The 25,137-nt window shown below is 41.1% G+C and overlaps 1 protein-coding gene across 8 annotated transcripts in view; it reads left to right on the top strand.

The window, feature by feature from the left end:
• DTNB (dystrobrevin beta) overlaps positions 1–25,137 on the top strand; it is a gene marked incomplete at its 5' end in the record, with an annotated part of 196,188 nt that overhangs the window by 27,290 nt on the left and 143,761 nt on the right. For all 8 annotated transcript variants that reach the window (XM_081998026.1, XM_081998024.1, XM_081998025.1 and 5 more), the window contains 2 exons: positions 5,303–5,408; positions 20,068–20,234. In XM_081998026.1, coding sequence (XP_081854152.1) covers positions 5,303–5,408; positions 20,068–20,234 — 273 coding nt within the window. The remainder of the gene's footprint in view (positions 1–5,302; positions 5,409–20,067; positions 20,235–25,137) is intronic.

Here is a 25,137-nt window from a genome sequence, read left to right as displayed (position 1 = left end):
TGCCTTGAGCTGTTCTGTGGTACTGAGGCCAACTGGAATAGTCTTAACCACATTCATGCTATTAAACTTTCTTATTCCCTCAAGCAGGGTGGTTACATGGAAACTGTTTATTAAAAATGATTCCTAGCTGATATTAACACCTGATCTGGATGTTGGAATCATTTGGGAGAGTGGTTAAACCAGGCATAGCTTTAATAACATAAAAGCATGCCTGATTGAGTTTTAGTGCCAGGAACATTCCCTGGTATTACTTAAACTACCAAGAGACAAATTCTTCCTGGCCAGCTGTGGTTCCTTGCTATTCATCGAGGTCCTGGTCCTGGGAGCCACTTTGCTGAGGTGCAAAAGGCTAATAATTTACTGCTGTCTGGGTGGTGAAAGGGCAGATGAAGAAGAGGAGAAGCATCAGTGGTTGTATACACTCCGCAACTCTCATTTCTTGGGTCACAGATGGAATAATTCAAACTTGTTGCCCACCCGAAATGGAGTTTATTGGGATGCTTTTGGCAAGAGCTGCGTTCTTTGTGATGGCTTCCAGATGTATAAAGAGCTTCCAGTAATAATTCTAGGTCAAGTGGGGGCTTCCACAGATATGTCATACTTTAAGACTTTTGTTCACTTGGCTACTGTCCATCTATTTGTCATAGAGATATTGTATCACCATGACATTCCCTGCCTTAGTCAGAATCTTTCTGTGCACAGCCTGTCCTGTCATTGCAGAGGTATGTCTGCTTCATAGCTCATTTGCAGAGCAGTTTAATTGCAGTGTTTTTACTAAGCTGAGAAGTTCACTTCAGAGACTGGGGATCCAAGAGCTTGGCTTCTTTAGAGTCAAACTGCACATTATTCTGTTGAAACTCAGCAGCACAAAGTATACAAGCCTGCCTAGATAGGCGTTAATTTGTGCATACCTTGCTCACATAAAAGCTTTGCTAAAGCGTTGGCTGACTTGAGCTTCGTGGATGGTATGGCTGATAGCTGAACTGACTGCACAAGCTTAACAGTGTCAGAAGGATGGTCAGGATGTGCAGTCTTGTTAAAGTGAGCATTAAGGATGTATTTATTAAGGACAGGACGGTCTTGTGTATAAAAGATGATGTAAGCATACTCTGATAGAATCGCGGTTTAAGCACAAGATGCAAGATAGTTACAGAGATACAGGTGGGGTCTAATACACAGCTGCTTAGATGGATATAGTTTGTTTTGATCACTCTAGAGTTAAAAATCACATCTTTGTGTTGGCTTAAGGGATGTGATTTTGTGCCACTATTTTGTGGGGAAATACATACATTAACATCTTGTTGGAACAAGCATGTTGGCAGTGTAACAATAAAACTGGCTGAGTTTTTGCTGTTGAAGCAAGCCTATGGTATTCTTCTAAATATAAGAATAGCATTGATATAACCCGCCACTGCACGCACCTGCAAGAAGATCTGAGACTACAGAGCTATTAAGACAAGTAGGTATGCTAACAGCAATTGGTAAAAGGAATTATTAAAATAGAATAGAGTAAGCGGGCGATTACAGAAAGTATCTATGCAGAAATGCATTTGTTCTCCTGGGGAGCGTTTGATGCTCATGACTGGTTGTCATTTACTAATTTTCACATTTACTAATTTTCAGTTTATGTTCTTGGAGTTTGGAACCTGCTGACAGATTACTTGATTCTTTTTGCATGACAAATGGTGACGGAGTGATGTTTTTGTGGTTGCTCCATGGTTGGATTCTGAACCCAGTAGGAAATGTTAGGCCAGCTACAAGGAAGGGCTTTATCTAGGGTCCTTCTCTGGCACATTCATAATTTCCAGGAGGAGGAGACTGCTGTTTGCTTTCCTGTAAACCCAGCCATTACCGAGAATGCGTATGCCCAGACAGACAAGTACTGTAGCCTGTGTCCCTGCTGGCATTTTGTGAATTACCTGGAAGTTGCATCACTCCATACACAGACTTTGACAATTCATAAGGTTCTCACTGCTTAAAGGGAATCAGGTTTTTTTCTTTGAGGAATATCCTTGTCTATGGCAGAAGGAAGCCCTTGTGCTAGATTTAGGTTCTTCTGCCACTGAGTGTATCATGTATCACTGTCTAATCATAGAGCTGTAGCATAATAGAACGGTTTGGGTTGGAAGGGACCTCTGAAGATCATCTAGTCCAACCCCTTTGCCATGGGCAGGGACATCTTTCACTAGATCAGGCTGCCCAAAGCCCCATCCAGCATGACCTGGGATGTTTCCAGGGATGGGACATCCATGATGACTCTGGGCAACCTGCTTCAGTGTCTCACCATCCTCATAATAAAAAAATTTCTTCCTCATGTCCAATCTAAACCTACCCTTTAAACAGTTTAAAACTGTTGCCCATTGTCCTGTTGCTACAGGTCCTGGTAAAAAGCCTTTCTTTGCCTTTCTTATAAGCACCCTTTATATCTTGAAAGGCCACAATAAGATCTCCCTGGAGCCTTCTTTTCTCCAGGCTGAACAGCCCAAACTTTGTCTATAGGAGAGGCATTCCAGCCCTCTGAGCATTGCTGTGGCCTCCTCTGGCCCCACTCTAACAGGTCCATGTCTCTCCTGTGCCGAGGGCTCCAGAGCTGGATGCAGCACTGCAGGGGGGTCTCCCCAGAGCGGGGCAGAATCCCCTCCCTCACCCTGCTGGCTGCGTGGCTTTGGGCGCAGCCCAGGACACGGGTGGCTTCTGGGCTGCGAGCGCACGTTGCTGGCTCCTGTCCAGCTTTTCACCCACTACCAGGACTTCCAAGTGCTTCTCCACGGGGCTGCTCTCCATCCCTTCATCCCCCAGGCTGTGCTGATACCAGGGGTTGCCCCGACCCAAGTGCAGGACCCTGTACTTGGCTTATTGAAGTTCATGAGCCCACTCCTCAAGGCTGTCTAGGTCCCTCTGGATGGCATCCCATCCCTCAGGCGAGTCAACTGCACCACTCAGGTGGTGTCCTCTGCAAACATGCCGAGGATGCACTCAAGCCCACTGTCTATGCCATTCATGAAGATATTAAATAGTATTGGTCCCAGTACAAAACCTTAAGGAACACCACTCGTTACTGGTTTCCACTTGGACATTGAACCATTGACTGTAACTCTTTGGGTGTGGCCATCCATCCAATTCCTTATCCATCTAACGATCCATCAAACTCATATGTCCCCAATTTAGTGGCCAGAATGTTGTGGACCATATCAAATGCCTTAAAAGAAGTCCAGGTACATGCCATCCATAGCTCTTTTCTTGTCCACTGATGCAGTCACATCATAGAAGGCCACTAGATTGGTCAGGCATGAGTTGCCCTTCATGAAGCCATGCTGGCTGTCTCTAATCACCTCGCTGTCTTCCATTTTTCAACATGTTTTCCAGGAGGATTTGCTCCGTGATCTTAATAGGCATGGAGGTGAGGCTGACTGGTAGTTCCCAGGGTCCTCCTTTTTGCTTCTGAAAAATGGGTGTGATGTCTAGTGGATCCTGAGGCTTGCCTCCAGAAAACTTGTCTGTCTGTGAGCAGTATTTATTATTTGTAGTAACCTTCATACTGTTGTACATGAAACAGTATGAGAGATGAGAGCCAAGTCAAAATTGGGAACCTTGGAGACATATTTATAAAGTTGTATGATACCTGTACAAGTAAGCAACTATGAATTATGTTAAGATTTGAAACATAGAATCTGCACATCAATTCTAGCCGATGCTGTCATTAAACATCATCACCACGGTGGTTCCTGATTTTGCGAGCACCCCTTTCTGGTCTCAGACATTGTATACCTCAATCAGTTAATTCCCAGTTAAAAACTGTGGTTCTTCTATCAGAAGGCTTGGTTCAGCGTATTTAGAGTGTTTCATAGCCTTACCAAGATGTGCATTTGTTAAAAGATTTTGGATTTCTTCACCCAGAGAGAGGAGAAGGAAGGTTGACCATGTGTAGTTATTAATAGCCTGAAGGATGACTTGGCTTCGAGGAGGAGGGAGGGCTGAGATTGCCAGCAAGATCCAGGCATTTGTTCTTGTCCAGGTAGTGTGTCTGATGTTGTATCTGGCAAAGGAAATCCTTGGACTCTCTTGTAGCAGCAGTTAACTATTCAGGAAAAGCTTTTCATCTACTAAGAAGAGAGACTGGAACAAGGGCACCTTATAAAAGTTGGAAGAAGTAAGATTAAATATTTCTTAGAATTTTTCTTAATGGTAACTGGAAGAGATAATTATAATTCCATACTATCTCTCCAGGGTAGTTAGCTGCAGAGGTATTAGGTATATGTATTTACCACTAATAACGAAAATACTGATACTTTAAATAGAAACCTTCTCTTTAAAAAACAAAACAAAACAAAAACCTGAACAACCCACCAAAAAAACCCACACTTAATTTTTTCCATGGTAGTTGCAGGTAAAAGCTACAATTAGTTTCACAGCTCCTGGAAAACCAGACTGGCTTTTCCTCTAGCTCTGCTTTTACCCTCCCTGTTGCGGATGCTTTTTGGAGTAATATTGCCATATGCTAAGGTGAGAAAAAAGTGCCATCTGACCAGCTGGTCTTCTGCCTGTGAGAAGTTCTTTAAGCATCTAGCTTATTGTATGCAAAAGCCAACATATTCTTTCTTGGTAGTTGCAATATTCTTAGCTGTTTTTCTTATCAGTTATCTCCATCTGTTTGTACTTGCTGCAGAAATTTTCTCTTGCTACCTTAAATTTGAAACCTTAGAAATACTACTTTTAACATGCCTGACTTCCTTCTCCTAATGATTTCATTTCAGCTTCATTTTTACTGACAGTTTTTAAAAATCTTAGCCCAGTTCTCCCCTTGCCTCTTTTTTTCTTATTTTGCCTTTTTTAAAAAAATCATTTACTGTATGAATATTAGTTGTAATTATTCTTTTATGTGTGTCTGCTTTTTTCAGTGCTGTCTGTATTTTGAAATACTGCTTTCTACACTGTTAAATAACCTCCGCTCACATTTGTTGTATCCCTCTTCAAAACAAGAATCTTTAACTGCAACTTGGGAACTAATCCTGACTGAGCAGTCTTCCATTTCTTGGAGTTTTCTGTTCATCTGTTTATCATTTATTTTTGTGTGGATATATCATGTCTATACTAATATTTTCTTTGTGGTGTTACTGTTTGCCTAGTATAGATTGAAACTCTCTGAGCAAAGAAGTTGGGATTTTTGTCTCTCTATCACTTATGAAATAATCCTGGTAGACAGAAGTTGAGTCATAGAGAGATTTTAAGGCTGAAGTAGTTTTTGATATATAAACCTGAAATTTTTCTTATAATTAAGTTCTATTTCTCTTTTTTTTTGCAGAAAAAGATCATGCTAAACATGTTTTTAGACACATTGATGGCTGATCCGCCTCCTCAGTGCCTTGTGTGGCTGCCTCTCATGCACAGACTTGCCCATGTTGAAAATGGTAAATGAAATATTTTCTTGTTCGAAACATCTGGTCAGAGCAGGGTTTCTGTTCAACATATGTAAATATGCTGTCCTTTCGCACGTAACAAAGCACTTAATGCCTTCATCGTTCCCACTGTAATGGTCTTAGTCCCAGAGCATTTAAGCCCAGACTTTTGCTGGAGTGAAAAGAGTTCTATGCTTCTGGGATGAAGACCGATTCTTTTGAAATCACCAGCAATAATGCAAAACAAGATTAGTTTTAGAGTTCTAGCATCACTAGTAGTGGAAGATGAAAAAACAAGCAGCAGAAAAAAGATGTTCTCTAAATGTTCATGTTTATTCTGAAGCTTTTAAAAAAACTTCACTTGAACTATGCTTTAACATACGCCTTCAAGTGCCAAGTCCCAAAGATTTTGGTACCTGTTCAAATGTCTGTCTTGAGTAGCATTTGAGCATGAGTCACTTCAGTGCTCACTAGGAGAGGTAAATGCTGAGCTCCTCTCACTTCCAGACCTTTTCTTAGTTAAAATTTCCTGGGTTTACTGCCTATGGAAAGTATTTAAGGAGCAATAAGGGATGGAAAACTGAAGATTAACAGTGAGAGAGAGTGATGAAAGAGTATTTGGCTGAGAGGGCTTTATGGAGTTCAGGGAAACAGAAGGGTTTCCTGCAGAAAATTGTGCAAGCGTATTGAAACTATTTGTTGGTTTTAGTGGCCAAAAAGGTGGTGTGTTTAATTTCATGTACAGCTGCACACAGTATATGTGTATGATGTTTTGTATGTGAATTCTAGAAAAAAATAACCAACGTTATTTTTCTTCACCCATAAACTAAACGTCATCTTTTGTTTCCTTCCCCACAAAGTAAAATCATGTTTTCATCCTTCAAAACCCCTGCCCTACTAGTTGTTATCTCTTCTTCTGCTTAATGCATTTATGGTCATTTCAAGGTGTACAGACTTCTTTTAAGACACAGGTAGATAAACTCTAGACTCTTGTTTTTGCCTAGCTGTTTACAGGCACAACTTGGCAGTCTGTCTTTGGCTAAGTTTTCATGATTTATATTCCATTCTCTGTTTTTTGACATTTATGCTGTGACATAGTTAAGTATTGCCATGATTTTGGTATGCTGGTTTTTGGCATTTGTTTCATTGTCTTCTCTTGATCCTCTTGCAAAGCATATTCGGTTGTGAATTTAATCTGCATTTGTTCAGCAGCGAACAAGATTGGAGCTGCAGTGCACAATGGGCCTTTTCTTCCTTAGAACAAAAGAGAAGGTGAATTTTGCAATTGCTGTATATGTTTACAGACATTTCCTGATGACTGAGAGTCTCCTTTTAAAAGATCACTTTTTTAATAATTTTGAGGAGAGCAACTTCATGGAGACAAATCTTACAGGAAAACTTGCCCAAAAGGTGAAGAGGTTGATCTGGTTAAAATATTAGGTAAAGTACAGTAGTGCGGTGTCTTTCCTATCCTAATGTCAGATGTTGCACTAATAGAAGGGAAGAAGCAACTTCTTGCTTTCTTATTCTTCCTTTATCATCTTATCCTTATAAACTCATGCTTCAAGAAAAGTACACAGGGTGGAATAAATACAGTAAGGAAACAGGCAGTAAAATTGTCTATATGAATTACAGGTCAGGATAGAATTGCACAGAGCTTAGGCAAAGGTGAAATGTTTAAACAGAGTGTTTGGACAGAAGTGAAATGGTGTGAAAGATCTGGAGATAGTCCATAGTCTGATCTATTTTCGGCTTGAAAGTATCTGGAGGAAATTACTAGACACCCAGAATAATACCTTCCTTAGATTAGTGCATGCATTCCTATATTACCTGACAGCTTCTGTTGCCCTCATTGTGCGATATGGCTGCTCTGTAACATGCAGATCCCGATCCAACCATCTTCACTGGGAGCAGTTGTATAAGCGCCCCTGTTTCTGACACTTTCTTCCAAGGACCCAGAGATTTTCCCCATTCATCTGATCTGCCAGCCAGTCCCCAGATTTAATCCTGTGTTACACATAGGAGTCTTGTTACTCATAGGTTTAGCTCTCAGGTAACTTGATAGGATAACTTTTAATGTTTGTGGCATTAAAATTATGTTCCTAATTTTTATCAGCCTCTTCTACAGCAACTTCCCAAGCTGCTTGCTGAATTATGTTACCATCGATAATTCATGCCAGTGTTCTTGCCCTCTAAACTGCAACAATTTTTTTTCTCAGAAACTTTTATTCTGTTTTGAATGGTATTTTTTGCTCCAGATTCAGGCAGCCATTCCTCTGCTTAAAAGTGCTGATGAGAAATCATTGCAGCTGATGTACAAAGGTATGTGGCAAGCCACAGCAGGCTTAGCAGGTGGGGGAGATCAAGTCTGGATTATGTCTCTACAGTAAAAGAGGCTTGGTATTGGGGGCCTGACTCTGGGAAGATAAAAATAGCAAATCTGAAGGATAGGGACTGTAGTAGGAATGAGTTTGGGATTACTGGGACGTGGTGGGAAAAGAAACATTGAGGGAAGATAGAGCTCCGATTACAGATGTGCCCACTAAGAAAAAAGCAAGCCAGAAGCTTCTATAGTTTAAAGTCTGGGACAGGACATATGCAAGAGTTCATTGTTACTATGAATCTGGATTGAATATCTCCTATTAAACGGTCATTTTAAATGTTTGAGAAGCAGATGATGGAAGATGTAACGCTTGTTCTGAGAATGGCTACTGCTGTGGATTCTGTGACTAAATTAATACGAAGTTACCTTGTACAGGTTGTGTATGTTTTAATATCTACATATATTAAAAAAACATAAATTTTGTGGAAATGAATGCTTGTAGGAGGTTACAGGAATACCTGTCTCCTTTCAGCTGAAAACTTTTCCAGAACAAATATGAAGGAAACAGAAATCGGTGCTGATTTAAAACAGGATTATCTTTTATTTGGGTATGGTGGTATGTTGTACTAATGCTTTCAGCCTGATTTTTGTCAACCTTACAAGCCAGCCAAAACCAATCCTCTGATTTGGAGGGAAGAGTTGGCCACAAAGATTCTCTAGTCTTCATCCATTACTGGATAACAGGCTACTGCCCTGAGTATGTACTACTTCGAGACATTGCCTCCACTTCTAATCCTGAGCAGTCCTTCAGTGCTGTGTGTAGGACTGCTCTGCTCCAGGACTGGCATGGTGGGAACTTCAGCACTGGATAGGGTAGGAATTGGCATCTCTGTGGTGATCTTGGAGCCAAAATCTGAGACATTAGGTTCCAAGACAAAATACTGGAGTTGTTATTAAAAGAGCTTAAGCTTCAGACACTGATTTGGGCCCTTAATTTGATACAATCAGTTTTTAAATTTTAAGCTACAGCTGGCATCTAGGTTTCAGCACTACGCAATCTCTTAGTGACGGGTTTTCACATCCAGTGTAAACTAAAATCAGCAGCAGTCACAACAGGGAGAGTAACTCTGATACCCACCCAGATGCTGGAGCTTGCCTTTACTAAAGGGTAGCCACTGAAGGTTTCTCTAGCTGATGAACCTCTGTTATGTTGTGTTACAGAACTTGAGAGAACTGTGAAACCTTTCCACTTTTACCAGTGGAAATTATACAGGCAGATCCATCAGGTTCAAAACTTGACAGAGGCAAAATGTGGACGAAAGGGCAGCTCCTGATACCTGCTCAAGGTAAACTTCAGTCTCTAGTGTTACACAGGGTTTTTTACTGGACATGCTTTACTAGAGGTGCTGAACAGTTTCTTCAGAATAGATTTGCAAGGCTGTAAGTTGGGGGTCAAATGATTCTCCAAGTGCAGATTCATGAGAACGTGAGGTCTTAAAAATAGTTTTGCCTGTCTCTTTCCTCATCAGCCTCATGAAGTTCAGTACTGGGAAGTGAAAAGTCCAGCACCTGGGAAGGAATAACCCCATGCACCCAGTGCACACTGGGGGCTGACTGCATGGAAAACAATTTGCCAGAAAAATACCTGGAGGTTCTGGTGGACACCAAGTTGAACATCACCCAGCAATGCCATCTTGAAGCAAAAAAGGCTAACAGTGTCCTGGATTCCTGCATTAGGAAGACGGTAGCTAGCAGGTCGAGGGAGATGTGTATTGCTCTCTGTTCAGTGCTGGTGAGACTGAATCACAGAGTGATTCAAGGGGCCGTTAGAGGCCATCTAGTCCCACCCCTGCAGTGAGCAGGGACATCTTCACCCAGAGCAGGTTGCTCAGAGCCCCGTCCAGCCTGACCTGGGCTGTTTCCAGGGATGGGGCATCCACCACCTCTCTGGGCAACCTGGGACAGGGCTTCACCACCCTCGTTGCCAAAAATGTCTTCCTTCCATCTAGTCTGAATCTCCCTTCTTTTAGTTTAAAACTGTCACCCCTTGTCCTGTGGCTCCAGGCCCTGCTGAACAGTCTGTCCCCATCTTTCTCCTCAGCCCCTCCAAGCCCTGGCAGCTGCACTAAGGTCTCCCCGGAGCCTTCTCTGCTCCAGGCTGAGACCCCCAGCTCTCCCAGCCTGGCCTCCCAGCAGAGCTGTTCCAGCCCTCGGAGCATCGCTGGGGCCTCCTCTGGCCCCGCTCCAGCAGGTCCGTGTCTCTCCTGTGCCGAGGGCTCCAGAGCTGGACGCAGCCCTGCAGGGGGGTCTCCCCAGAGCAGGGCAGAGGGGCAGAATCCCCTCCCTTGCCCCGCTGGCCACGCGGCTTTGGGGGCAGCCCAGGACACGGGTGGCTTCTGGGCTGCGAGCGCACATCACCGGCTCCTGTCCAGCTTTTCACCCACCGGGACCCCCAAGTCCTTCTCCATGGGGCTGCTCTCCATCCCTTCACCCCCAGCCTGTGCTGATACCAGGGGTTGCCCTGACCCAGGGGCAGGACCCTGCACTTGGCCTTGTTGAACCTCATGAGGTTCACATGGAACCGGGAATACTGTGTCCAGTGCTGGGCTCTCCAGTGAAAGGGAGATGTGGACTTACTGGAGTGAGTCCAGCAAAGGGCCATGAAGATGATTAAGGGACTGCAGCACGTGTGGTACGAGGATGGACTGAGAGAGGTGGGACTGCTTAACCTCAAGAGGAGAAGGCTCAGGGGGACCTTATAAATGCGTGCAAATAACTGGTGGGAAGCAGTGAACAACTTATTGTCATCTTCAGTGGTACCCAGTGGCAGAACAAGAAGCAGTGGGCACAAATGGAAATACAAGAAATTCTGTTCAAATATAAGAAGAATTTATTTTTTTATTGTGAGTATGGTCAAACTCTGCATCAGGTTGCCGAGGATGCAGAGTCTTCATCCTTGGAGATGTTCAGAACCCAGTTGGGCAATGGCCTGAGCAGCCTGCTGTGGATGACCCTGCTTTGAGAGATCTCCAGTGGTCCCTTCCAGCCTCAGCTATTCAGTGATTTTGTGATTCTAGCTATGATCGCAATGAAAATCCTGTTAAATCATTCCCTGAAGTTCCCCTCTTCCACCACTAGTCTGTAAACAATGTTTATCTGGTAAGATGGGCTCAGTCCATAAAGATCCATCCTTCAAATTTTGGTCTTTGCTACTACTGTCTGGAACACATTTCCTTGTCGTGTTTACTAGTAGTCTTGTTCTGGAGTCAGTTGTTGATTTCCACTGCAAGTTATTTTTCTCTGGATTGCACCTTGTCAGAGTGTAGTGCTTTTGTTCCCTAACCTTTCCTCCCAACCAGATGTTTGCCTCCTTCACAGCTTGTAAATATGCTCATTAATTACTCAGCAATCACTGCTGAGTAACTTCAGAGGCACTTGAACAATTTGGTTGACACCTTTAAAAAAATAATAATCCTGCAATTTCCTTTGTTGTCTTTTCAACTCTGATATAAGGAAAAGTCAATTAAGGTCTGAACTGAGCTTGTTTTATTGGAGAAATAACATTTACAGGTAAAAAATAACATACCTTCTTTCTCAAGGCATCAGATAAACTCCATGGATTGCTAGTATTGATCTAAACAAATAGGCCAGCATGTTATTTTGGGGAGCTATCATCTCAATTTGCATGCTAATATGTAACAGTATGCTTTTGTGCAGGCATTCTAATCTGTTTAGTTACGCTTTTGTAGAATAGGATCCTTTGTAAATGTAAGTGGAAGAAAGCTTCAGGCTATGTGGTTTTTTTTTTTTCCTCTCCCATTTATAACAAAGAGAAAATCTAGAAAAGAATATCTGGCTTTCAAACTTGCTATGGCTGTTATATTAAGCTTATATTAAGGTTTGTAGAAATACTTTGCTAACTCGTAGACTCTCTAGGGCAAGGATCGTATCTGACCTGAAATACAACAATTTTTAAAAAACAAACATGTGTGGTAGGGAGAATGCAGTTACTGTTTAGGAGTTCCCAATTAAAAAATGTTCCATAATTTTTTTTTTTAACCGTATCAGGTTGTTCTTCAGTCAGGGATTATAACTGAAGCTTTGGCTGCTTTCTGTGACAAATAAATGTTTAACTTTCCCAGAAGATCAAAATAATTTCAGTAATTTCTGAATTTTGACCTTTCCTAAAATGACAAAATTTGCGTTTAGCAGCTGCTAAGCAGCCTTAGTTGGGGCAAATCTTTTACTTTTCCACAGACCTTGCAGTGGAATTCATTTTTGACTTTCCTTTGAAAAAAGGAGCAGGGGGAAGCTAAAAAAGCCACAGAATGGCGGTGATGACACCATTTTTGAGTTTTGGCATTTCCTGAAAGGAGGAAGGTGATTTCCCAGGGAGGTATCCCGGACATGCTGGCATTTTGACAGGGATGTTGAAGTACATGGGCCACCTTTAAATGTCCCTGTAACAGCACAATTCCCCTGGTGAGGGGGGAGCGGAAGTTGGCCGAGGTGACGCTGGGCTGTCGCAGAGCGCTGACGCCTCTCGTGGTCCCTGTCCCATCTTCACCCCCTCGGCCTTTCTTCCCCTCCTCGCTCCCGGCAGGGCAGGGCAGTGGCTGAGCAGTATTTTCAGTGTCTGGGTGGGTTGCGTTGCCATTTCTCTGCCTCCCCTGAAGCACAGGTTCCTTTCCAGAAGCAGAATTGCTTTATTTTCACATTTTTCTTTCTTTCTGTGCTTCCCCAGGTTTCTGTGAATTCTAGCTTCCATTAGGAAATGTAATATAAGTTCACAGATGTACTCAGAATTATTTCAGAATTATCCTGATGGTGATAAAGGAGTTCCAGTGACAGAAACTCATGCTTTTGATTCAGTCTGTCCTTTGCTGCTCTTTTTTTCTTATTGTGATTTTGGCATAATGTTTTTATGAATACTCAGGAGCCAAAATTTTCTCGTTTTTTTGCTTTAGAGGATCCGGACAGTTTTGCGGAGGTCTGCATTGTCCTTGGGTTGTCAGTAGGTTTAAAAAAAAAAAAAAAAAAAAAAAGGCTTAAGAAAAACGTAGCATTAAAGTCTTCTGTACCAGCAATAGGTAATTTCCTGCACTGCCCGAGTTGTAAGTTGTCATTAAGGAAGACTCTTCCGATTGTGAACTCTCGTCCTCAAAGACCAGTTGTGAACTATTTAGGTTCTCCAGATGACTGCTTTAAAGAAAAGGAAAGGAAGCTACAAACTGCTGTAGACATCAGTATAATTAGGAAGACTGATAACCCTCTAAGAGGCAGACTGTCACTCGTACATACGAGTGATAACAAACATCTGGACGCATGTTTTAAAAAGAAGCCTCTGCAAAGATGTTCCAGTCTGTGATGCCCTTGTACCTTAATTCCTGTCTGTGATAACTTGGGTAGCGTTACTCAATAATTCTGTGTAGCGGTTTTTACAGAGTACAGGAGGATGTTAAGCTGCTACTCAGCAGAGTCGTTGCACAACTTAGGCTGGGTCTTGTGATAAAGCTGTGTTTTTCCATGCCCTGGTTAGACCTGTCATCTGACTTGGCACCTTGGAGTGTCTCTCACTGGTAGTATTTGGTGAGGTTTTAAGCCTGTCATTTCTTTTCTGGATAAAAATTCTGCAATGCTCTTCAGTCTTTTCTCTTTTGTTGGTCCCGAAGCTTTCCAGTGGAATGTAGATTATTTTAAAAGGTTATTCTCTGTAGGCTGCTGCATAGCACATGCCAGATTGCTTCTGTTCATCGTAACCTGCTGAAGCCGAGGAAGTAGTCCATCGGATCCACGTGGTGCATAGATCACAGGTGTCCCACTGCAACGAGTGGAGCAGAATGTGTTTAGTCCCAGAGACAGGTTTTGTTTAGAGATCTGGCAGCAGAATGCAGGACCAGAGAGCATTTGGGTGTACTCACAACTGTTGATTTAGACCAAGGAGGTCAGGTTCCTGCTTTAGTCAATAGGAAGGTTTAGATTCCTGCTCTAAACTGCCACCTAAGCAGGCCTCTCTTCATTGATTTTTAGCCAAGGATGTTAATCTCCTGGAATAGTTCTCTTCCCGCTCATTTGACTAGTTTCCATGGAAAAATCTGAAAGTCAGAGTTGAAACCTGGAGTTTGGCATGGGCGTTATACACCAGACATGATTTCTGTGGTAAAATTACATACAGCTTTATAAGGAATGCAGTGTTTGGAGTATTTGGCTTTTTTTGGCATGCATTGCTCAATTAAGCAGATGATTGCATTTTTATCTCATAGCTAACAGTATCACTTGTATTTTACATTTAGAAGTCCTGGATGTACGTATCAGTATTGCTGGCCTGTGTCTACTGGGACAAAACAAAATCTTGTAGCAGTAGGTCTTGTTTACAGATGTAGCTATTAGTACCACATGTAAAAGAATACTATAATAAAAGTTTGTATTTATAGTCATGGCAAGTTCTTCAAAGCATTTCTCTTCCAACATTAATTCTGTCTTAGCCAAAGTTTTGAACAGTGGGTTTTTTCCAGGTCTTCCTTGAAACATTTTTATGTGAAAAATGTTGAATTATTATATCTTCATCATGCTTTAGCTTTCTGCTTTTATTATTTCCTCTTTGATTTCTTTTCTTGCATTTTGCAGCTGCCATATTTTCGTTTTCCTTTAACTGTTAGTTTTTTAGTGTCTCTGAGAATTTCTCCTAGATGATTTAATAAAGATTCTGTTCTTTTCCCCTACTTATCTGCATTTTGCTATTAATGCCATTTTTCCTATGGAAGTGCTCTGTCACGTGTAAGTAGGCGATGTGGATCTGCTTCTCAGTTCCAGACCAGTCTCTGGTCATTCAGTCCTGCATCTCTCTTACCTTTCTCATGTACTTTTAAAATTAGAGTACTTTGAAACAACATGCAGATCCAAAGTATGGATCCACAATTTTCCTCTAAAACTATCTATCATTTATATTACTATCGTATTTTGGAAGCCCTAATCACGGAGTCACAGAAGGGTTTGGGTGGGAAGGGACCGTTAGAGGCCATCTAGTCCCACCCCTGTGGTGAACGGGGACATCTTCACCCAGAGCAGGTTGCTCAGAGCCCCATCCAGCCTGACCTGGGCTGTTTCCAGGGACGGGGCACCGACCACCTCTCTGGGCAACCTGGGCCAGGGTTTTATGACCCTTGTTGTCAAAAATTTCTTCCTTAGATCTAGCCTAAATCTCCCCTCTTTTGGTTTAAAACCATTTCTTATTGCAACAGGTCCTGCTAAAAAGTCTGTCCCCGTCTTTCTCATCAGCCCCTTTAAGTACTGAAAGGGGGCTTGTGCCCCCATATTGCCTCCATGGGAGGGGCGTTGTTCAGACAGCATGGTTTTTGGCATCAGCAATCAAAATATATTATAAAATATGAACACACAGAGCCAGGGCAGTATATGGAGATTTCAAGGCAAGGAGGAATACTGGATTTGGGGTTTGCAACTGAAAAATTCCTGGTGGAATAATGATACCTACATTTGTGTGGGAAACAGTAATAAGGTATTTTGACCAGAACAGCTTCTGTGGAAATGTGAGAGGCAGAGGGATTTCTTAAGATCAGAACTGAAGGAGAGGGACATGAGACAGTAAGCATGCATTCAGTAAGCTTAGAGACAAAAGGAACTTGGAGTTAGAGAAGAAAATATGGTCAATTTTTTTGGTCTTTGGAATCTGAAAACCTAAATCGTGTATATATTTTGATGTTGGAGAGCAAGGGGAACAGACCGAAGAAATTAATGATAAAGACAGAATGGCTATGAAGAGTCTGACATAAATCACAAGATTTTTGAATAAATTACGGGTTTGTAGAAGAAAGCAAATGAGAAGTATCTGTGTGATGGAGGAGGGAAGAAGAGCAAGAGGAGAGAGGACCCATCACATTCTTCTGATTTTCATTTGGAAGAATTTCCAAACTTTGGTGGGTCAGGTTAGTTTTGTGATGAGATTTCTTTTGAGGATACTCTGCAATGCAGGAGCTTGAGCAGAGTTAGTAATGCCGGGGTGGGTCGGTCGGATGGGATGGGATGGGATGTAGAAGGACATGTCCCACAGAGGCAGAACACTTGGGAGGGAATTGAAATACAGTGACAGTCACTGACTATCAGTTGAAAAAAAGAAGGGAAAGCAAAAACTTGCTGAATATATACATATGATCAGGAGTCAGAGAAAGGAGGAAAAGCCGGACATGAGAACTGGGTTCATGGTCCAGTCTCTCTAGCTGCTTCCCTCTCCTGCCCTTCCTGCACTTTCCATAGGGAACTGGTCTGCTGGCAGGAGTGAAGGTAGGAAGGAGCAGGTTGTCTCCCTCAAGAAGGGCCCTGTGGGAAGTTTGAGTCTGAAGTACTGGCAGCCAGAAAAGGGAGTGACTGAAGACTGGGATGCAGTGAAAGGTGGAAAGAAATGTAAAACTTCCACTCCCATATGTGGCAGAGAGCTTTGGGTAACGGGACTCCTTCAAAAGAGAAGTGTCAACAACAAACATTCAGATTGCTGAGGCAGAGAAAATGAAGCATGAGAATTTTGAGTAGAGCAAGTATTTCAGAGGCAGGAAAGGACGAGTAGGAAGGAGAGAGGAAAATGGATCGGAACATGAGGTGAGCTCTTACAGTCCATAGGCAAGAGGGGTCATGGTGGTTCAGGTGTGACATGGAGTTGGGCATGTCAATAATATGGAAAGAATTTTCAATTGACCACTTTACAGCAACTTCAATCCAGTTGGATTTATGCAGATGGGAGCATTGAAAAGCAATCTGAACAGGGGAGAAGAGAAATAAAGTTTGCAACACCATATTTTATGGCATTCAGAAATCAACAAAAAATGGGAAAAGAGCAATATCTACATTTGATCATGACATACCACCTGCCAGTAAGCCAGGAAGGGGAAGAGAGCAGGTTGATTGTGGGAGGAAACATGCCTCTTCATTTACTTGTTTCCCATCCATAGCTGAATTTTTTGACTTTCAGAAAATGAAAAAGAAAAACCCAAACCAAAGACACACCCCCAAACAAACCAGAAATTGCACCTCTCTGGTTTCTGTCTTGATGGCCAGATACCTTGCCCATGATCTAATAATCTCAGATACTTGTTCCAATCTTCTCTTTACCAATCATTTTTAGAGCATGCTTTTTGCAGCACATTGAGTGCTGTTGCCATTATTATTTTGCCTCATGTTTTATTTTATCAGAATGTTGTTATTGTTTTTCCTAAATCAAGCATATCAATTTCAACGTTTTGATTCTTTGGTTCAGGACTCTGTACTACTGTTGTCCCCTTTTCATCAACACTAATCTCTTCTTAGTGCATCAAGTCAGAGAAGATTAGAGACATTTTTTAAAAGGTGGGGGAGAAGAGACAAGATGAAGTGGCACACAGACGTAGACAGAACATGCTGCAATCAGCTGATACCAGTATATTGGCTTTCGTTAAGGCGGTGACCTAATGCTGTAGCTTAGCAGGAGGCAGCAATCCTGCCACAAGCAGAAAACATATTGCAAGAGAGTGCGGTGGGGGGTGTGCAAAAAAAAAAAAAAAATGCTTTGGGAACCTGTGGCTTCATCTGTCTGTCTTTGCAAAGGCAAACTTGAATGTTTGTAGTCATTCTTGAAAGATTTGCCTTGATGCTTCTTAAAATCCTCTGTCAAAAAGTTTCAACACCTCCTTGGACTTGAAGCTGGGGTGAAGTCAGTGTTTAAATATTCTTAGGCTGAGAAAGTTTTTTCCTAATGTTCTAGCATGAGTTTTTTCTTATTGCAGTTTAAACCCTTAAGTACCTGTTTTTTGGCCCCTGGCTCTGGAGAGTGTATTGCTATTTTTGTAAGTACCTCTTGCATGTTTGATGATACTTTCTCAGTGTACTCCTAGCTAAGATGTCTACTAGTTATTGTTCAGACATTTTTATTGCTTTCGCCTGTACGTATAATTGACCCACATCTTCCTTGAAATGTGATGCCCCAAATTGGACACTTTTGATGATCATTCAATAACTTTATGAAAAATATTGACGAGTGCATGTCCTGGAATAAAGCCCTTTGCTTGTTAGATCTTTCCATTTTGACTATTAACTTCTGTCTGGTCTTTTTCCAACGAGATCCACATCCAAGTTACAGTCCTTTCATCTATTGTGTATTTCCTTCTGTCACGAGAATATCATGGGAGACCAATTTTGTAAGAATTACTGAAGTAAAATGAAAAACTGATGACATTTGATGCCTGGTTTTTATTTTCAAGGTCAATTACTCTGTCATGGAAAGACATTGGATTGATTTGGCAAATGTTGTCCATGGCTCATTTCTCTGTTCTTCTTTAGGTGGTTACAGTACTTTGCTTTATTTTTTCTTTTCTAGTATGTATTCTACAAGTAAAATAACATGAGAAGTCAGTTAATATATGTATAATTTCGCACCCATTCAAGGATCGTAATTACAATTCTTGTAATGTCTCTTTTAAATCCCCTGCGCGCGCTCTCTTGTTCTGTTTTTCTGACTTCGTCTCTGAATATTTGAGTTATTCTTTTAACCCTCATTTGTCCCAGTTTTTGCTTCTGTAAGCTTCCTTTTGAATTTTAGGTTATTGAGGAGCTCTTAATTTTAGCCACATTGGTCTTTTACTACAGTTTTCTCTGCACTGAGGTAGTTTATGCTTGTTTCTTTAGAATCATTTCATTAAGAAACTGACAGTTCTTTTAACTCCCTTTTCCTGTTGAATTGTTTCTTGTTATAACTTACCTACTAATTCTCGTGAGTTTATTGAAGTGTGTTGCACTGAAGTCATGTTCTGTCTCCTCTGCTTCCTAAAATTCACAAAATTACTGTGTTGGCATGTTGACTTAAGGTCATTTGTGATCTCCTTTTCAACCAGTTGTTTTCTACCGTTTCTTTGATACAAATCTAGAAGTCTTTCTTTTCATTGCTTTCTCTACCTTTTCTATTTAAAAAAAAAGTCACCAGTTCCTCTCAGTCCATTCCCACTGGGCATTTGTATATTGAAATCACCTACCATGATCGGGTCCTTTGCTTTATACAGTATTGCTACATGCTGCAATAAGGTGTCATCTGCCTGATCATCTTGGCTTAATTATCCGTGGCATTCCTGACCAGGTCAATGCTCAAGTTGTCTTTGCTTTAATTGTTACCCTTGTGTTTTCGACAGTTTTGGCGTATGCATCCACTCATGAGGTATCAGGCACTTCTGCACTGTTTAACTGGCCAAACCTTCCCGTAGCAGCTCTATGCCTCTGCATTAACTTTACTGCTCTGTGCAGCATTGCACCGTCTCTGTTCAAACAGCTAAGTCATAATTTTTATCCTAGATCAAAACTTCGGACTCTTTCCAGTTATTTCTTTTGCATCTTTCAGTAGTTTACAATAGACTTATCTAAGAACTTTGTCTGACTGGCCAGCGAGCATGCTTTTTTTCCTGTGGCCTTCTCCATAGCACAGTTATTTATACCTGTCTGTAATTACTTATGTTCTAGACCCACAGCAATGCTAAGCCATTTGTTGCTCTAATTCACCTTCATCCTTCCATTCCAATTCCTGTGCCTCACCTTTTGAGATGTGTTTGACATAGTAAGATATCTCCTTTACCTCATTCTCATAATCCTCTCATTTATTCTGAAGGCTTATCTCTTAAACGGAGTGACACTGTCGTCGTTTGATCATGGGTAGAACAACAGGGAAGAAGCTTTTTTTTTTTAGCCTGCTTATGATGGTGACACTGCATGTCATACCTAATTTAATTTTCCAGTTCTTGAGATGTTAGGATTTAGAGGTATGTTGGGGATTTCTTCAGTTTAAGCTATAGAGGTACAAGAGGCAGTTCACAGTCAGGGAAGAGCGAGCGAAGTTTCTTGGTGAGAGGTGATGCAGAGCAGGAGCCCATCATGGTGCTCTGAATTTGCCTCCTCAGTGATAAGCCCTCTCAGCTGAGTCTTGGGCAAAGTGATCTCCTTAGGCAGAAATTAACCTTTGTGAATATAACCTTTCTGCTTTCCCTGTCCACTCATATGTATTCTCAATGTTGTTGGACTTTCATGGAGACTTCTGGGTCAGAGTGTATCCGAGGAGGAAGAAATCTGAAGAAGAAATATTGAACATGTCAGGTGGAACTGCTATGTTATCATCAACTTAAATTTATGGCTAATCTTACCGAAATTACTCTGCACTCAAAATCCATGACCTGCCCAGAATAACAAGTTGGTTTAGTGGTTAAGAACCTGGGCGGGGGCGCGGTTTGGAAGCTCCAGTGACATTTGATGGTCAAGGTTTTCTTAAAGTTTGCTTATTACTTCTTTTTTTTTTTTTTTTTCCCTTCCTTCCCCATCTCCACCAAGTCTTCCATCCTGTGGAATGTTCATATTGCCGGTGTGAGAGCATGATGGGTTTCCGCTACCGATGCCAGCAGTGCCACAACTACCAGCTCTGTCAAAACTGTTTTTGGCGCGGCCATGCAAATGGTCCTCATAGCAACCAGCATCAGATGAAGGAGCATTCCTCTTGGGTAACTCACGTTTGTTTGTCATGCTAAAACAACCACCTCTGTACTACTTTTATTCTGAAAGTTAAAGTTTTTATATTAGAACTGCACAGTGGGACTTCAAATAGCAAGAGCATGTAAGTAGGTAAACTGTACTGTTTTCATTACAAGTAATGTTAATTTATTGATGATTGTGACTGTATTCAGTGCTGTTTAAAGCACACAAGACAGCAACATCCTTCTCAAGGCCTTAACACATGTGTTTTCTTCCCCTCTTCACATCACTCCTACTTTTCTGAAATTTTTCTCTCTTCTAGCTTAAAAAGACTTAAAGGTTGCAATACCTTACCTCTCCAGAAAGGTAAATCATTTAGCATGAATGTTGTGCTTAGAAATGAACTTTATCCAAGCAGCATCTTTCAAGATAATATTTCTTTGAGAGAAAAATTTAGTATTGTCATTGTCCTGACAATTGTAAATACATGCATTGAAAACTCTTAACTAAAAAGCCTTAAAGAAATTATATGAGAAATAACATTCAGTTAGATGACTCTGATAATTACATCTCAAGAAATAATAGACAATTTTAGATATAAAAACCTATTTTATGGCAAAGATTAAGCTGGCCCTTTTACTTATTCAAAGAGAAATTCAAATGATGATTGGATTATAATTAGTAATTATCTTCATGAGGAAGAGTCATTATAGTATTACTGTTTAATTTAGAAAATTGGGGCTTAATGCTATTCAGTAGGTGGAAGGCAAAGATAGGAAAATTCAGTCTTAAATATTGTCCTTTTTTAAACTGTGGGCGTAATAAACTTCTGGAATGTTTAATCTGAACTACCAGTAGATTATCATCTCCTGAAGTGTAAATCGAGTCTGGACTGTTTAATACAAAGATGTCTCTAAATAGTAGCTCTAACATGGCTATTTCCTTCTGAAGTCTCTGACCTGTGTTTGCAGCGGCTCAGATGAGACGGACTGTGCCCTGATCTGGTACTAGGGTTTAACACCCCAGGTCAGGCTGGACGGGGCTCTGAGCAACCTGCTCTGGGTGAAGATGTCCCTGCTCACTGCAGGGGTGGGACTAGATGGCCTCTAACGGCCCCTTCCCACCCAAACCCTGCTGTGAGTCTGTGATCTGTGAATCTGTCATCCTGTTTTGTTTCAGTATTAACTTTTGAGGCATTTGGTTCTTACAAGACTGTACAGAATAAGTTGATTTTAAAATATAATGTGAATTGGGAGGTGTGGGAAGTTATGTAAATGGCAAAGGAGGATATTCAGGCTGTGACTCTCATGGTAAATGAAACAGTGCAGGTTGTTGCATGATCTGAACTGCAGGACTGTCAGAACGATCCCTAGCTTTGGCATGGGCCAAACAGCACTCTCCCAAGCAACTCCTAAGGTAAGGTTTAGGAGTTGACCCAGGCAAGGAACCAGGCCTAGTAGAAAACCTGGGTGCAGCCACATTGCTTTGGAGATCAAGAGTTGAGATTATCTGCCATCTGGCCTCAGGACTGGGTAGTGGCTCTGGAACTGTTTCCTTACGTACTTTTCACGCAGAAGAATAAGAGGGAATTGCACATACAGAAGCAACGCTGAACAAAGCACAGAACTGGAAGTAGAAGATACTGGAAACAGCAGGAGGTATTGGGAAACAGAGTTTTTACAGAACAAAATGAAAGAATATATGAAAGCAAATAATGATAGTTGGGAACCTTGAAAAAGACTAGATTTTAGTATCTTATCTAATGAAAACATTGGTACATAAAATGATGATCTTAAAGGTCTTTCCCAACCTAAGTCATTCTACAATTTTATGAATTGATCCAGAAGTCTGTAGAAGGAACTTCAGCAGCAGCAAATTTGGCTCTCTTGCACAGAAACAAGATGTAACTGATACTAGTAGGAAGTTGCAACAGTAGGAGAAATGGAAGGAACACTTTTAAAAGGTGTGCTTATGTAAATCTCTTTGTAGGAGGATTGTATAGTACAACTATGGAGTTATGCCTGGACGTGAGCCACAAGAATAAAAGGCATGAAGCGTGAAGGAGACATTTACATTTCTTGTTCAGCATAGTCAGATTCCAAGTCAAAGGAAGATGAAACGAAGAGGCTAAAGGTTATCTAAAGGTGAAGCAAAGATACAAGGTGGAAATCAAGGACAAAAATGGAGAAATATGAGGGATTTCAGTAAACAATAAGGCAATCATAAGGAGCATTTATGTTCCTGTTCCTAAGCAACAAAGTGTTTTAAATGGACTAAAAAATGCAGGGATATATAAAATATTACTACAGATTGGGTTATCTCCTATAAACTGCGCATGGAAGAGGGATCTGTTGAGAGAGAGGTCTCTCTTTTTTCTTTTAATTTTTTTTTATCTTTTACAAGTCTTGTGTGTTAATTTGGTGAAAATTGAAAATGGGTCTTAATTTTTAAAAATATATCTTAGTTTTGGATTTGGACTGTATTATGCTAGGTAAAAGACAAGGAAATTCATCACTTGGTGAGGTCAGGGAATCTGAAGCGTCTTTTTCACTTCAGCCTTCGGTAGGGCACTTTGCCTTCACTAGCTGGATGACTAGTACTGCTGGAAAAGGGGCGAAGCTCAACCTGATAAAAAGATGAAGAACATCCAGCAAGGGCAATGAATTTGAAGGTGTCTATTCTGGTTCATTTATGTTTTCAAAAAAAGTGCAGTTTAGTACAGAAAACTGCAGAGTTCTCAAGTGGGACTAAGCAGCTGCAAAGTTTCATGGCTGGGGAGCAGTTCTGCAGAAGACAGTTTGGGGAATATGGTTGCTGATGTACGTTCCGTTCGAAAGCAATGTCAGAGTGTTGAGAAAACACTATATTGGTGTCTAGAAAGGAAGACGTGACTGCAAAATGCGCATCAGAACTCTTCATTCTGCTCGGCACTGGTGCAGCCCCAGCTGAAATAGCATGACCTACTTCTGTGTTTACTCAATAATAATTTCTTGAGTGAAAACCCAAAGACTCCTGCTCTGCAGAACTGCAGAGATTGGCTCTCTGATACAATTAAAAAAAAAAAATTCTGGGTTTTCAAGTCAGCCAGATCTAGTTCAGCCTTAGATGGTGTATTTTCAGAGCTTTGGAGTCCTAAGACCCAGAATAAGCATTAAAAATAAGTATTTTCATAAGATTCTTTTCCCTGAAATTCTGAAGTGCCTTTGATAATTTTTTGATACTATAAATCACACAGTATCATGATTTTTTTATATATGCATATTTGTAATATATATCTAGTATATCTTTTTGCAGTGATTTTAAATATATATATATGTATGTAAGTTCAGGTAGAAACCTTTTTTTGAAAGAGAGGTATTGCTGTATGAACACACTGCTTGTTCGGGCCTGTTTGGGGGAAGGGAACCTTCAAACACTTTCCAACATTTTCCTTCTGGGATATTTCAATTTTGGTTTTATTAAATATCCTTAAACACTGATTCATTTAGTTATGTATGCGCAGCAGAACTGGAAATTAAATTGTTCATCTTGAAAGCGTGTAGATTAGTCATTGTTCACTCTGTTTATTTTTTGTTTAGACCACTAAACTTAAGCAGTCTCTGTGATCCATAAATTTCAGGTAAAATGTTAAAATAGCCAAGTTACCCTAAAGGCTTATACCCTACAGTATGAGTTTTGATGGCTTATTATCAACTGTGGTTGAGCTAGAATGCTCTTCCTGCTATAAATAATGGAATGTTTGTTATTTATAACCATCCTTCACATGGTGGCTTTGGAGTATGTAACAACAAACCAAACAAATGTTTAGTTGTTTCAACAGTGATAATATCTATGGCTTCCGTTGGGAAGTCGTTACACTGGGTACTGATCGAATCTGAAACAAAAGACAGACCCTTTTATCTGCCGAGTTAAAGCCTAGCAATACTGTAAGTAGCTGTTAATGAGATTTTGCTCTCAAAATTACATCTCTCGTATTTCTGGTTCATTTAATTTCCCATTTAGGCTACCTTAAAGCTATTAAAAATTTTCAGACATGTTTTTATTCAGTCCCCCAGAAACAAGCCGAAAGGGAAGGCAGGACGAAGCGGTGCGCTCTGCGTCCCTGTCACGTTGCTGTCTGTGTGCGGGCTTCCACCGTCACATGGGTTCCAATTTTAGATGATGCGAAAAAACCTTTTATAACTCGTCATTTCCCAGCAGAGGGCACGCTGCCCTCGCGCACAGGCAGGTACAGCCCTGGGCACCTGGGTGAGCCTGTGCCCTCTCTGCTGAGAGCTGGAGGCAGCTTCAGCTCCCTTCCTGCAGCACCAGGTCCCTCTACGCATTATACTCGCCTCGCTTACCGTCTTGGCTTCTTTCTACTTAATCCACTTGGCTGCTCGGCACAATTCCTCTGCTGGGAGAAGAGGGAAGGTTCCCTGTGTATTGACTTTGAAAATTTTTTTTTTGCTTGCTTACCCATTTTCAGTATAGAAGAAGGGTGGATATGCTGCCTTGCTTCCTGTTTGCATCCTGTGTAGTTTACAAGTAGTATCAGTAAAAAAAAAGCAGATATTGGGGGAGAGCAGAGAGACAGACAGAACAGGATAACTTTAACACCTCAATTTTCAAGCAAGTATTCTTGCCAACCAAGTTTCAATTCAGTTTTTATTACCTACGAAATTCTAAGCCCACCGTAACAGTTGTTTACCCTTTTGGTAGAGGTGGATGGGATTTATAAGTAGAAATTAGAAAAAGGTAGAAAGACGACTTTTAGTACTGTAGTTTGTAGCTTCCAGCTACAATTTTTAATTCCATGATGGAAGTAGTATTTTTTTAACAGATGTAGCCTTTGATAGGAAGGCAGGTGCACAGAGACAGGATCTATAAACCATTCTGAAATGAAAAGGTTCTGGCAACACACAATACAGATGCAATGGGTTTTCAAACATA

The sequence above is a fragment of the Phaethon aethereus genome (genome assembly GCF_964289735.1).
Source record: "Phaethon aethereus genome assembly, chromosome: 3".
Lineage (NCBI taxonomy): Eukaryota > Metazoa > Chordata > Aves > Phaethontiformes > Phaethontidae > Phaethon > Phaethon aethereus.
Note: the sequence above shows the minus strand (reverse complement) of the source record. Positions and strands in the feature narration are given on the sequence as shown.